General features: G+C 41.0%; 1 protein-coding gene across 1 annotated transcript; it reads left to right on the top strand.

Moving 5' to 3' along the window:
- The first annotated feature begins 1,615 nt into the window (after window positions 1-1,615).
- Window positions 1,616-7,270, top strand: CDKN2B (cyclin dependent kinase inhibitor 2B). Its single transcript, XM_082695393.1, has 2 exons — window positions 1,616-2,252; window positions 4,776-7,270. Exons 1-2 carry the CDS (start codon window positions 2,097-2,099, stop codon window positions 5,034-5,036), a joined length of 417 nt encoding a protein of 138 aa, XP_082551519.1. The 5' UTR covers window positions 1,616-2,096; the 3' UTR covers window positions 5,037-7,270.
- The last annotated feature ends 6,516 nt before the right edge of the window (window positions 7,271-13,786 follow it).

Below are 13,786 nucleotides of genomic sequence, written 5' to 3'. Positions count from 1 at the left end.
GAGCAGAGAGCTCCATGCAGGGCTCAATCCCAGGACCCTGAGACCATGACCCGAGCCAAAGGCAGAGGCTTAACCCACTGAGCCACCCAGGTGCCCCTATGCTTTTCAACCAGAAGTAGACTTCTATTCCTCTGGCCAGACCAAGGAACGGAGCCACCATCAACAAATAAAAGGACTTTTCTCTTTCAGATAAGAATAGAGGTTCAAATAAGAGGGAAAGATAGAGAAATTAAGAAACTGAAAACTAAGAAATGAGGGTAAGGTGAGAGGAAAAAATGGTTATTAATGCTGCCTCCTTCCCTTCCCTATCTGGGTGGATTTCAACTGTGTCTCTGTCAGTAGATCTTCATCCCTAACCACCACTTCTATGGGCTCCCCTATCTTTAAAGAGCGCATCCTTATTCTTCAATGGAATGGGAAGGGGGAGTCCAAGCTAAGGTATGCTAGAAGAAACATGTGAAACAAACTCTCATTTATGAGTAAGCAAGCAATTGCTCTTCCTTAGGCACTCCTCTGCACTCTGAACCAAAATTAATTTGTAAATAAGAACTGTTCCATGTTAGAAGAAGCTCAGTCTAATATAGTTCCACACCAAAGCTTTCAGGCAACAGATACATAACTTGTGGTTCTCTTCCTATTTTAATCAAACATCTGTCATAGTTTTTTAAATCTTTAAAGCAATGCATATGTTAATTCAAACTCACCTAGGAAGATTGGGAAGAAAAGCAATTGGCCTTTAAATCTTCAGAAGAGGATTTAATGACAGGTTCGGCCTGTTTAATGACAGGCCCAGCACCACACCTCTGTTTTATTATGCTTCATTATTACTGCATAAATTTCCTTTATTACTCATTATAAATAAAAATCAAATACTTGCGAAGTGGGTTTAAGTAGGTAAGAGTGCAAACAAAAATAATACTATTCAAATATCATGAAACTGGAATCTCAGGTTCTTAAAATATGTATTTATATTTTTTAAATGTCTCACATGTACCAGGTTGACATTGTCATTCTCAAACTAGGTTCGTTTTTTGGTGTTGTGTATGTGTGTATCCATTATTCAAAGATGAAAAGAATAAAAAGCACATTCAAAACAGGATTCTCAGGATTTTTCACTGTGACTGACTTTTCACTAATTCAACTAAGAAAACACAACCAAAAGAGAAGTGCTAAACTTGATGCAAGATGCGAAGCTACTGAAATTCAAATACTCCCTGGGGATGAATTTAACCGGCATGACAGGTGCAAAACTGTCATTTTCAGAAATCTTAAGGGAGACAAAGTTACTTTAAATGCCTTTCTCTTAGCCAGTCATTCAATTGCACAAGGAACGACTAAAGTTTCCAGAGTGAAACCACCTGGCACCGGATTGAAGGAATAGAAATCCTCTGCTCCGCCTGCTGGAGGGAGGGGATTAGGAGCCGAGTGCATTGATTCAACTTTTCCGAAACCTTGGCTAAGGTCTTTGCTGGACGCTGGGCGAGCAGGACTGCCGGCTCGGCGCGCCCGTGTCTGGCGCATGCGTCCCAGGACCGTCTGGCCAGGCTACCGTCCCCCTCCCGCCCCTCCCATCGGGCCCCCGCCGCGTCCCCACCCCCCCTGCCGCTTGCCACGGCCTCGTCCCTGTAACGTCATCTGCAGGCCCGGCCTCCCTTCCCGCACAGTGGGAAGTGCCTGCGCTGGCCAGCCTGACGGGAGGCGGAGCCTAAGGGGGTGGGGAATGCCCTGCCCGGCCGCCCGCCTGGAAACGGATTCATTCCCAGCCGGCTCTCCACCTAGCCGGAGCAGGCTCCGCGGAGAGGACGCTGCGACGCGCCCGCGCTCGGCGGCCGGAGGCGCCCTACGCTCGGCTGCGGCCACGGGAGGCGCTTTTTCCCGGGAGCCAGCCGGGAAAAGCCCAGTTTAACCACGAGTGGCTAGGCCATTGCACGGGCCTCCCAGCGACAGAAGGACAGCGAAAGAGGGCTGAAGCTGACCCGAGCTTTCCCACGCAGGGGAGAGGGCGCCAGGGCGAGGAGGGGAACAAGGGAGGAGTGTGGCGAAGCTCACGGCCAGCGGTGGATTATCCTGGCCGGTCTGCGTTTGTGGGCTGCGAAATGCGCGAGGAGGACAAGGGCATGCTGGGTGGTGGCGGCGACGACGCGGGCCTGGCCAGCGCCTCCGCACGGGGGCAAGTGGAGACCGTGCGGCAGCTCCTGGAAGCCGGTGCGGATCCCAACGGAGTCAACCGCTTCGGGAGGCGGCCGATCCAGGTAGCTGGGGCCCTGGGGCCTTGCCGGCAGGGGGCGCATGAACAAAGGGGAGCGGCCTCCGTGGGACGCGGCTGGGACCGAGACCTTCACCAACGTATCTGTGTCTCTCTTCGTTGAGGTGTGGAGCCCAGGTGTAAAGCAGGTTCTCCCCCACCAAGGATTCTAAAGAAACGGATTGAAAGAAACAGCTTCTTCAGTTTGTTTTTCTTTTTAGTAGCGCGAAAAATGTCCATATTCTCTCTCCCATCTTATGATCACAAACGCAAGGGAGAGGTTCAACTGGGGAGAAAAGGAGAGGTTATTTGGGGAGGAAACCCTTTGTCTTCTCTGTCCTTCAGTAAATATTCTGTCAACTTGCATTGATAGAGATAATCAAATGACAAATTATACAATCTGGATTAGATTTGAGGAATCACGCAGAATCATAGTGCATCAAAAAAAATTACCGTGCACTTCTCGGCTGCAATATGAAATTCTTTGTATTCTTTTCTCATAGAGGCAAACTGAATACAAAGAGATAAGTCAGGATTCCTCGACCACAGTACTTAATCCTTCCTACGTTAGCAGTGTCTCGAGTGTTACATGAGAAAAAATATGCTTCTATAGATTTTTGCTTAATTATCAGTGATTAGGTTACAAAAGCATGCTGCAGCAACTGTTAGGCAGAGGGTCTACATACATAATTAGCCTCTTAATTATTAAAATCCTTTATTCAATATATTTATGAATCCCTTTAATTAGTACTGGCATTTTTTAATTCTTTTAAAACCCAAGGTAATATTTTGTGCTTCACTGTTGAGTATAATGGTTAGTATTCATCTCAATGTCACATTCTAGAACCAAGCTGTTATTAAGGAATCTTATTATGTAGATTTTTAAAGAAATATATGTTCATTTCTTTCGCATTCTTAGAAAAGTGTTATAAGAAATGAGGGACAGCTTGGGGTGCTTGGGTGTCTCAGTCGGTAAAGCATCTGACTTCTCCTGGGGTCATGATCTTAGGGTCCTAAAATCAAACCCTGCCTCTGCTCCCTTCTCAGCAAATGTCTGGTTCTTACTCTCCCTCTGTCTCTCCCCCTCTCCAACCTCCCCTGCGTGTGTGTGTGTGTGTGTGTGTGTGTGTGTGTGTTCAAGTGCACACACACGAGTCCTCACTCTCTCTCTCTCTCAAATAAGTTGATAAAATCTTGGGGAAAAAAAGAAATGAGGAATAGTTTAAAGCAGCATAAATATTGTAAAGTAGTTCTTAAAGACTTCAAATGATATTAATAATTTCAAAAGAGATTTTAATTATAGTTTTAATCCATCATTCTCTGAGATACTCAGAACAACTTTTTCTTCCCTCTATATGTGAAATATCTGATACACATCACTAGTGGAAATGATAACATATCACGGTTTTTAAGGGAGGAAATGGATGTTTCTAATATTCATGAAACAAAAAGTACTATCTTAAATTACATGGCACATTTTTAAATACGTAAGCTCACAAGAACAAATAACTCCATTTTGGATATTTAGTTATCAAAAACTGTTTTATTTTTAAAATAAAAAAGTAAATGCTTGTATAATGTACATATACACAAGTGGATGCTACAGGTTTACAGCTCCAAAACATCTTTTTTTCTAAATAATGTATTGCTCTGATTTGACTAACATCTGAGCTCTTTTTTACATAGCAAATTATTTAGTATCTAACATTATAAAATCCTATTACATTATAAAATCCTGTACAATGTAAATATAGTGTTTATGTTACATGTTTGTTTACAAGGAAAAACTAAACAACTTAAAACATTGTTTCTACTCTAAAAAAACATTTTTTCTACTCTAAAGCATTATTCTCTCAAAAATATCAGCTCACTGCCCTCCTAAATATTTTTAGATCCAGATTATGGCTGATGTGGAAGAGACATCAAGGGAAATAATCTAATTCTGTAAAAACTTTTTCTTTCTTTCTTTCTTTTTTTTTTTTTTAAGATTTCATTTATTTGACAGAGACACAGCTAGAGAGAGAACACAAGTAGGGGGAGTGAGAGACGGAGAAGCAGGCCTCCACCGATCAAGGAGCCCAATGCAGGCCCAAATCCAGGACGCCAGAACTATGGCCCCAGCCAAAAGCAGAAATTCAATGACTGAGCCACCTAGGCGCCCCGTAAAAGCTTTTAAACTTAAATCCGCCCATAAATTATTTAACAAAATGTATTCCCCTGTTCTGCCGGAAATCAAAATTTTCTTTTTCACACAACAACTATTAGCGCTCTATTATCAGCTCTTGCTTGTCCCTGCAGCTTGGAGAAAAATGAAACCCAATTAGGGCTGAGTAAAGAGTTATAAGGGCGGGGTGGGGGACGGTGTCGGGATTTCATCAAAACAGGAAGCATAACCAGACTCCTGAGACTTGTAAGCGCCCCTGCATTAGGTGGCTACTCCGTGAACAGGTATTTATTTGAAATGGTTCTACCTGTCCCGGCCCAGGCCTTCATCTCACTGCCCTGACCACTCTGCTCTCTCTCTCTGCAGGTCATGATGATGGGCAGCACCCGCGTGGCCGAGCTGCTGCTGCTCTATGGCGCGGAGCCCAACTGTGCGGACGAAGCCACCCTCACCCGACCTGTGCACGACGCGGCCCGGGAGGGCTTCCTGGACACGCTCGTGGTACTGCACCGAGCCGGGGCGCAGCTGGACGTGCGCGATGCCTGGGGCCGCCTGCCCGTGGACCTGGCTGAGGAGCGGGGCCACCGCGCTGTCGCCCGGTACCTGCGCGCAGCTGCAGGAGACTGATGACAGGTACCCCCAGCCGCCCACAACATTTCTTTTCTCCCCTGTTCCCCACCCCCAACTTAGTGCATGGGAGGCTACAAAAGTGGAGCGGCGGAAAGCCTGAAAGCCTTCCAGGAGACTTGACTCACCGTCCCGGAGGAGAAGCAGACAGTGAATACAATTTTTTTTTTTTTTTTTTTTTTTTGTCTTTGTTCTTTTCCTCTGGATCCTGCCCTCACACTCACGGCGCAGCCAAACGCAGAGGTGATGCAAATGGACTTCCAGAGAGATTCAAGAGCTGAATGTGAAGCTCCCGGGTGTCGGGTGTCGTTTACTTTTCGGGGTTTTCTGGCAAAAAGCGGCCCATTAAGTCCCTAACGACCCCAGGTGTTTGCCAAACTTCACTGGAAAGACGCTGGCGGCAGAGTGGGAGGCGGCCATGATAGGCATTTGAGCTCGAGGCCGAAGACACGTTTGTCCCACTGACCTTGAAAGAGGGTACTGGAAGCCCCTACTTTAGGTCTGAGGCGCCTGGGGCTAGAAGGAGAACTCTGAAGACTGAGATGACAACGAAGATGCTGAAGATGAGTTCGACAGTAGACAGCATCAGCAGGTGCCCAGGGCTTTACAGGCTGTGTGTTGCCATCCAAGTCCCCTGCGAAGCCCTGGGGACTTGCACCCAGCTCCGCCGGATAGTGACGGGAAAGGAGGATTCCAGAGCCACCTGGAATTTGCCCACAGGTTCTAGGATCCCTGGGTCAAGAAGACACAGAACAGCTCTGGAGAGGGGCGGCTGCCAGCTGTTTGTTACTCAATCCACGGGAGATTCTTGGAGAGTTCAGAAGTCAGCGCACAGGGTGATGTGGTGGATTGCAGTAAGAGCGACTGTCACGATTAACTGTAACGATTTGCTCCATCTATATACGATAGGATAAAGGACTTCCCTCCCCCATGAGATGAAAAGATTTTGCAATATTTTGTATTTATGAGTTGTTCTTCAGTAACAATCTTACTGGGGAGGCTTTAAATAACAAAGTAACTTGCGCCTGGGGGTAAAGAACTATAGCTTTTAAATCAAGCTCTGGCACAATGCCAAAGCTTAGACCCTTTCATCCTTAACCTATTTATTTCTTTGTTAAATTTTCTGACTGTATCCTTTACTAGAGTGTGTCAGAGGATCAAACTATGAAATATTCCAATTATCTTGTAGAAAACTGATGCACTTACCCAGTAAACTCTCTTGGGGTATTTCCCAAAGTGTGGCTGAAAGAGTAAATTGAATATAAAACTGTTGAAAATAGATGATGATGGCTCACAGAATGTCTTCATATCTGCAGAACAAACTAAAAGTGCACGGCTTTGAGATTTAATGTCCAGTGTTGCTTGATTCCTTACGGCATTGGAACAACTGATACATCAATGCTTTAATAAACAAAAACAGTAGATTGGATTCTAAGATGTGGATATTTTGGTTTAAAAATGTATGATCATGGATTTACCACTAATTCCTGAGAAATGTTAAAGACTCAAAGAGGTTCATTTCTCTCACTCTTTGTAATAATTATTGATAAATGATACCAGCAACAATTGATTTTAAAACACTGCTATATATACTAGGAAAAGGTTTATGAATTGTGGGAGAGAGAGAGAGAAACAGAAGAAAAAAAACTAATTTGAGAGACCAAAAGAAGGGGATTCATTAAATTGAATTTAAAAATCTTTACTTCCCCATCAGTTCTTTATACCCAGATGAACACATTACTGGGGAAAGTTAGTTGAGAATCAGAGCATTTCTTATTGGGAAAAATGTGGAAGCACTTATTGATGTTAACTTGTTCCAGGCATATATTAAAATACATTTGTTCATTTAATATTTAAACCTGATAGATGTCATTTTCCAGATGAGAACAAGATAGAGAAATATTAGTTGATAATTTTTTTATAATAGGGTATAATTTTTCCAATGTTCAAGACATGGTTCAAGATTCTACCTGAAGAAGAGCAAGTAGAATTGGTGATCTGGAAAAATGATAGAAGTCATCTGAAAAAGCAATTCTGTGGACTGCCTTATGTAGAAAATACAAAAGTCATTGTCACTTAAAATATAAAAGGTCTGAGGTGCCTCATTGGCTCAGTTGGTAGAGCATGTGACTCTTGATCTTGGGGTCATGAGTTCAAGTACCACACTGGATGCAGAGATTTGATTTAATTAATTTATTTTTAAAACTGAAATAAAAGAGTTCTGCTTCCGTGTATATGTTAGCAGCTAATTACTCCAAATTCTGACATCCAAAGTTTTCATTATTAACAACCTATTGAGTCTTCTGTGAAAACTTGAATAATTTGAGGGCTGGTATAATTTCTTAGTGTTCAATTCACTAAGCTGCAAATAGACATGAACATGGAGATGACAGATGATAGATCATATGTAAGAAGATACAATTTTAATTTTTAATTTTAAAAATTAGTTGAAGGAGCAACAATGTCACAATACTTTCCATGATCTTCTCCTGTTCTACTTATAATGCCAGGGAAGAAAAAGGGAATGTAGTTAGGACCTGATTGGAAAATGGAAGACCTGGGTCCCAGTATTAATTCTCCAACTACACAACCTGAGTCTTGTGACTTAGATTAGTCTCAATTTCCCTCCTTTATAAAAGATAGGCATTAGACTAGAGTACTCCAAAGTTCCCTACCATCACTAAGGCTTTACCCCTTTATGAATTTGTGGCATAGATGACTGATTGAGGTCTTATATTTTATTAGTAATAATTGTGCCATATCACAAGTCGAGGAAAGATATATAGAAGAATAGAGAGGAAAGAATTCTGGAGCCCTGGGAGGGGGGAAAAATCTTATTTAAGCACCACCTCCACCAGTTACTTGAAAAATTACAGATAAATTTGTAAGAACTAGGAGCAGAAAGAATGCTTTGCAAATTAATAGTTTGAAAGTTAATGTCTTTCTCACTTTGTTTTCACCTCTCATTTTCCCTGTTGCTTTCTGCATTTCTCTTATGCCAATGGAAGCCACTAGAGGAATTAATTTATTAAAATGAGATAAGCAAGTAGAACAAATAGATTTATAAAGTAATACTGAAGTAGGCAATACAAACTAATATAAATGTTCTGAAAGAAAAAGTGGTTTTGGGGTTTTTTTTTTTAAGATTATTTATTTATTTATTTGACAGACAGAGATCACAAGTAGGCAGAGAGGCAGGCAGAGAGAGAGAGGAGGAAGCAGGCTCCCCGCTGAGCAGAGAGCCCGATGTGGGGCTCGATCCCAGGACCCTGGGATCATGACCTGAGCTGAAGGCAGAGGCTTAACCACTGAACCACCCAGGCACCCCTCTTATTTTTTTTTTAAGATTTATTATTTATTTGACAGATCACAAGTAGGCAGAGGCAGGCAGAGAGAGAGGAGAAAGCAGGCTCCCTGCTGAGCAGAGCAGAGATGGGGCTTAATCCCAGGACCCTGGGATCAGGACCCTGGGATCACGACCTGAGCTGAAGGCAGAGTCTTTAACCCACTGAGCCACCCAGGTACCTCTTGATTTCTGAGTCTTGATCTTGGGGTGGTGAATTCAAGCCCCAGGCTGGGCTGTAGAGCTTACTTAAAAAAAGGGAGAGAGAGAAAGTGTGTGCGCACGCCCGCGCGCGCGCGTGTGTTTGTGTGTGTGTGTGTGTGTGTGTGTGTGAGAGAGAGAGAGAGAGAGAGAGAGAGGGTACCAGAAAGAATAAAGTGCTAAAGGCGAGAAAATGCTAAAATATGTAGTCATTAGAAAGATAAGTAACTCCGGAAACAGCTGTCATGGATCTGACAGACCCATTTCTAAGGATCTGTACTTTCTGGTTTGTTTCTCTTGGATTCCTTGAAACTTTAGGTCCTTAAATTTTGCCTAGGAGATTGTAGAAACCAGCTGGTTGGGGAAGACGTCTATATCACCTAAATGTGCACCTGCCAGCTCTCCAGGAGGGCAGAGAAGAAGATGAAAGCAACAAAAGGAATACAAGGAGGAACTGCCCGGTGGTGTTTTGTGGAAGAAGGGCCAGTAATTCAAGAGAATTAATCAAATCAAAACAAAACAAACTTGTTTGATCTACATATTGATGGGAATTGTGAAATGATCCCAGGCCTAAAATAATGAGAATCTGCTCATTGCCTACTGCCTTGGTTTTCTATAAAACTTGTTTCAAGTTCAGCTATGACAAATAGGATGGCTCCTTTCTTGCCTCTTGACTCCTGTACTCAGATTTTACTATCATTCCTTGTATAAGGAAAAGAATTACTTTACTTTTAGAAGTGGTACAATTTGTATATCATTTATATTTAGTTATAGAATTATGCATAATATGTATCATGTATAATATATATAACTCTAAATTTAAGTATTTAAATTTATATGTATTTAATTTTAAAATTTTAAGTTAACTATAAATTTAAATATTTAAATTTACATATATTTATAACTTCATTATTAATTTTATCACAAATTTGCCTTGAAACTAGTGCTACTAGTGAAATGATACATAACTAGCATGGATTACATACTAAGCTCACTAATATAAGTCAACTGGTACCTCAAAACTGAGCATCCAACTCTGATTCACTAATTTTAAGTTTGAAATAAATAGAAACCAAAGGTTTTGCTGGGGAAAAAACCCTGAGAGACGCATGAAGATGACATGCCTACTCACAGCTATCCGTGTTATAGTGGAGGTGTACAAAGGAAGCCCAAACACCTGTTGATCCCTTTTCCACTCAGAAGCCCTGGGCATTAGATTTCCAGCGCCTGTGGGTCTGAGTTGCTGGGTTCCACCACCTCTCCTCGGGCACAGGAGAAACTCTGTAACCCCTGTATCTCCTCCCAAAATGCCACCTGGAGTTATAAACACTAACCTTGTCTAAAATATTTGGCCATCTTTGATTACTCTCTAATCTCTGGACTGCCTTTAATAGAGTTACCACAGACAGATCTATCCAGGATTGCAGGAGCCTTTTGATCTGCTGAAATCTCACCATATACAACAACAACAACAAAAGTAATGTCATCCCCTCTCTAGAAAAAAATTAAATGACATTTCATTTTACATTCACCTCAGGTATTATTTATATCTTTACAAAGATAGTGCTGTCCCTGCCAGTCATTGGAGACCTGTAAAGATAGGGACATGGTTCTCAATCTTGGCTCCATTTGAGAATCATCTACATAGAGAAATGTTTTAAAATTTAGATGTACTAACCATCAGGTCTACAGAATTAGCATCTCTAGGTGTGAGCTGTCCTTGGTGGTTACTTTAAAATGTTTGCTTGTGGTACACTTTCAAACAGTACAAAAAATAAACTTAAGTAAAAATCTCCTAAAATCTCATTACCCCTCCCCATTCTCACTACCAAGGGGTAATGACTATTTTTAAATTTTTTAAATTAACCTTCCAGAAATATACGTACATACAATTGCAAACACCTCTCACCCAATGCACACATTTGGAAAACATAAATGGGACCATACTATTCCACAACTTGTGGTTTTTTTTTAATTAGTAATAGATCTTTGACAACTTCCATTATCAGTACAGATAGATGCCCTTCATTTTTTTATGGCTGTATAATTTTATATTTTATGGATGAAACCCAGTTTAAAAAAGAAATTTATTGACAAACACATAATTTATCTCCTTTTTCCTTTCTTGCTTTTTTTTTTTTTTTGCTACTATATATGGCGCTATAAGGAATATTTTTGGCATCCTTACATGAACAATCTACAGAAATTTATAGGAGACAAACTTCAAGGGTTAAGAATACATCTCTCTCCAAAAAAAAGGAATACATCTCTCTCTCACACACCCATGCACACAAAGTGTGTGCATATGTGTGTCTTTGTGTCAAATCTTTCCAAACTTCTATGTGCATGTGTATATGTGTATGTCTGTATATCTTCAATATTACATATGAGTGTGTGTGTCTATATATATACACATATATATGTATACATACCTGCTGGTATGAGTTATTGAGTTGAAGTGCTGAGTTAAAGGGACATATATCTTTATATGTGTGTATAAACATTTATCCATATATATAAAAATACAAATATAAATACAAATACATGCATGCATGCATATCCCTTTCCATACATATATATCACTGTACATATATGGTATATCTATTTCTAACATGTTTATGTATGTGTATCTTTGCATACTTACATGAGTTATAGGAGAGGAATTGCTAAGTCAAAGGGACATATATGCATGTTCAATTTTTATAAATACTCTGAAGTTGCCCTCCAAAACAATCACACCAAGTTACAATAGTGTGAGTGATTGTTTCCTGATGACTTTACCAACATTAACACTCCTTTTTAAATTTTTGCCACACCCATAGATAGTCACCGTTTCTGTTACCTTTCTTTACAAATGAGTAAAACTGAGTATCTTTTCATATATTTTTCTAACCATTCGTATATGCTCCACTATAAGCTACCCATTGTATTCTTTGCTCATTTTTCTACTGGTTTACCTTTTTGTTCCTATATGTATTTATTTATATATTCTAAAACTTAATCTTTTGTCATACGTTCAATGATAGTTTTTAAATCTTGCTTATGGTGACTTTTGTCTTTTATCTTTGGGGTGTTCAGTTTGAACATGTGCAATATTATGGAAGTTTCTCATGAATCTGATCATCAGGAGTTACCTGAGAGAAGAAATTAATATACTGTACACGATGCGAAGGGGAGGCAAGTGGTACAAAACAAGTCATATTAAGTAAAATATGCTCTTCTATCTCTGCCTGTGCTGATCCAAAATAGAAAATAATTTTCCTCCATTAAAAAAATCTAAGATCTATGCCCTAAACTTATGAATAAGAAAAACACTGAGAGAGATCCATTATTTAGGCCAAAGGAAAAGAGCAAAGAAAATAAATCACATTCGGTGATTCTCTATTTGCACAAATGACCCACTGATAGCTCAGTCCCTATTGACTCCAGCCTTTAGTACAACAGAAGGAACACAAGGCTTGTAGGGCAAAAACCTTCTTGATGATTCCAGCCCTAGCACTTGCTGGCCATAGACTGTCCAAGATTTGAGCCCCTCTGGGCCTCAGTTTTCTCACCTGTAAAATGGAAGTAGTAATCCCAAATTCAAAGGGCCACTGTGAGGATACAATAAGTAATACAGGTAAAAGTGTGTGCACATACTAATGCTCAGTCCTTGATCATACATTTTTTTGAAGAGCACACAGCCAAAAGTCATTTGGAATTCCAAAAGTCTTTGTAATGCCACAAATTGGTTGTTTTGCTAAAGATTCATCTTCATAATTGTATTCTCATTAGTCTACTATTAAAACTGCATAGAATTGCCCCTGCATGCCACAACTTACAAAACACAGGTGTTGGGCAGCAGGGGAAAATCAAGATGGAATGTAAGTTTAAATTTTAAAACTTATATTCATTGAACGTGGAGCTTATTATAATGACCTTACTTAATGCTCTTACTCAAACGGCATTTCTCTGAAGTGGGCAACTTCCCTATGCCCAGAACAAGTCTGGGTGGAGATGATAGGGCTACAGGTTTTGCATCAACATGGGACTGGAGGAGATTATGCTAAGAGAAATAAGTCAAACAGACAAAGTCAATTATATGATTTCACTTATTTGTGGAGCATAAGGAATAACACGGAGGACATTAGAAGGAAGGGGAAAATGAAGGAGGAGAAATCGGAGTGGGAGAGGAACCATAAGAGACTATGGTCTCTGGGAGACAAAATGAGGGTTTTAGAAGGGAGGGGGTGGGGGGTGAGTGAGCCTGATGATGGGTATTAAGGAGGGCACGGATCTCATGGAGCACTGAGCCTTATAGCAAACAATGAATCATGGAACACTACATCAAAAACTAACGATGTACTACTGTATGGGGACTAACATAACATAATTTCTTTTCAAAGTTATACAGGCCCAATCAATACAGACAGATTCCTGAATTTAAATTTGTCAGCAGCCCCCACAGACATAATGGGATTATATGATATTTAATATTCAGTTGTCACCTGGGCTAGGTTACAGTACCAGCTGTTTTGTCAAACACCAATCAAGATGTTGCTGGGAAGGTACTTTTTAGGTACAATTGACATTTAAATACATAGACTTTGAAGAAGGCAGATTACCCTCCTTAATGTGTGCAGAACTGACCAAGGCCTTAAGTGAAAAGACAGGCTTTCCAAAGAAGAAACAATTCTTTCTCCAGGCGGCTTGACTCAAAACTGCAGCCTCAGCTCCTCCCTGGGTCTCCAGCCTCACCAGCCTGTCCTGCAGATTTCAGACTTGCCAGCCCCTATAATCAGGTTCGCTAGTTCCTTAGAATAGATCATACACACAGGCACATGCACACCCATCCTGTTGGTTATGTTTCTCTGGAGAACACTAATAGTTTCAAGAGATGTGCAACACATGTCTTCTTCCATGGTTTACATGGTTTACTGACAGAGCTAATCCCATGCCTGGAAACCCTCATTCTTTCACTTCTCCAAGGTTCCTTCAACCTTGGGAGTTCCTTCCCAATGCTCCCCTGTTCCAGCCCTACCTGGAACTGGAACAGGGCTGGGCTGGAAGAGGGGAGCATTTTTCCTCTGAGATGCTTTCTCTGAACTACCCACCCTCTAAAGTGCCCCTTCTCTGGGCCATAAAATAAAATCCCCTCACTATGATTGTATATTTTTACTAATTCATCTCTCCTCTGAAGTATTTTGGGGGGCATATTTTTTTGGTA

Source organism: Mustela nivalis, assembly GCF_964662115.1.
Source record: "Mustela nivalis genome assembly, chromosome: 13".
Lineage (NCBI taxonomy): Eukaryota > Metazoa > Chordata > Mammalia > Carnivora > Mustelidae > Mustela > Mustela nivalis.
This window is presented reverse-complemented; position numbering and strand designations above follow the sequence as displayed.

What these genes read in the sequence shown, in the direction of transcription:
- CDKN2B (XM_082695393.1), top strand. Translation starts at nt 2,097, where the DNA reads ATGCGCGAGGAGGACAAGGGCATGCTGGGTGGTGGCGGCGACGACGCG. An exon ending in TCGGGAGGCGGCCGATCCAG is followed by an intron (nt 2,253 to 4,775) that starts GTAGCTGGGGCC and finishes CTCTCTCTGCAG; the next exon opens with GTCATGATGATGGGCAGCAC.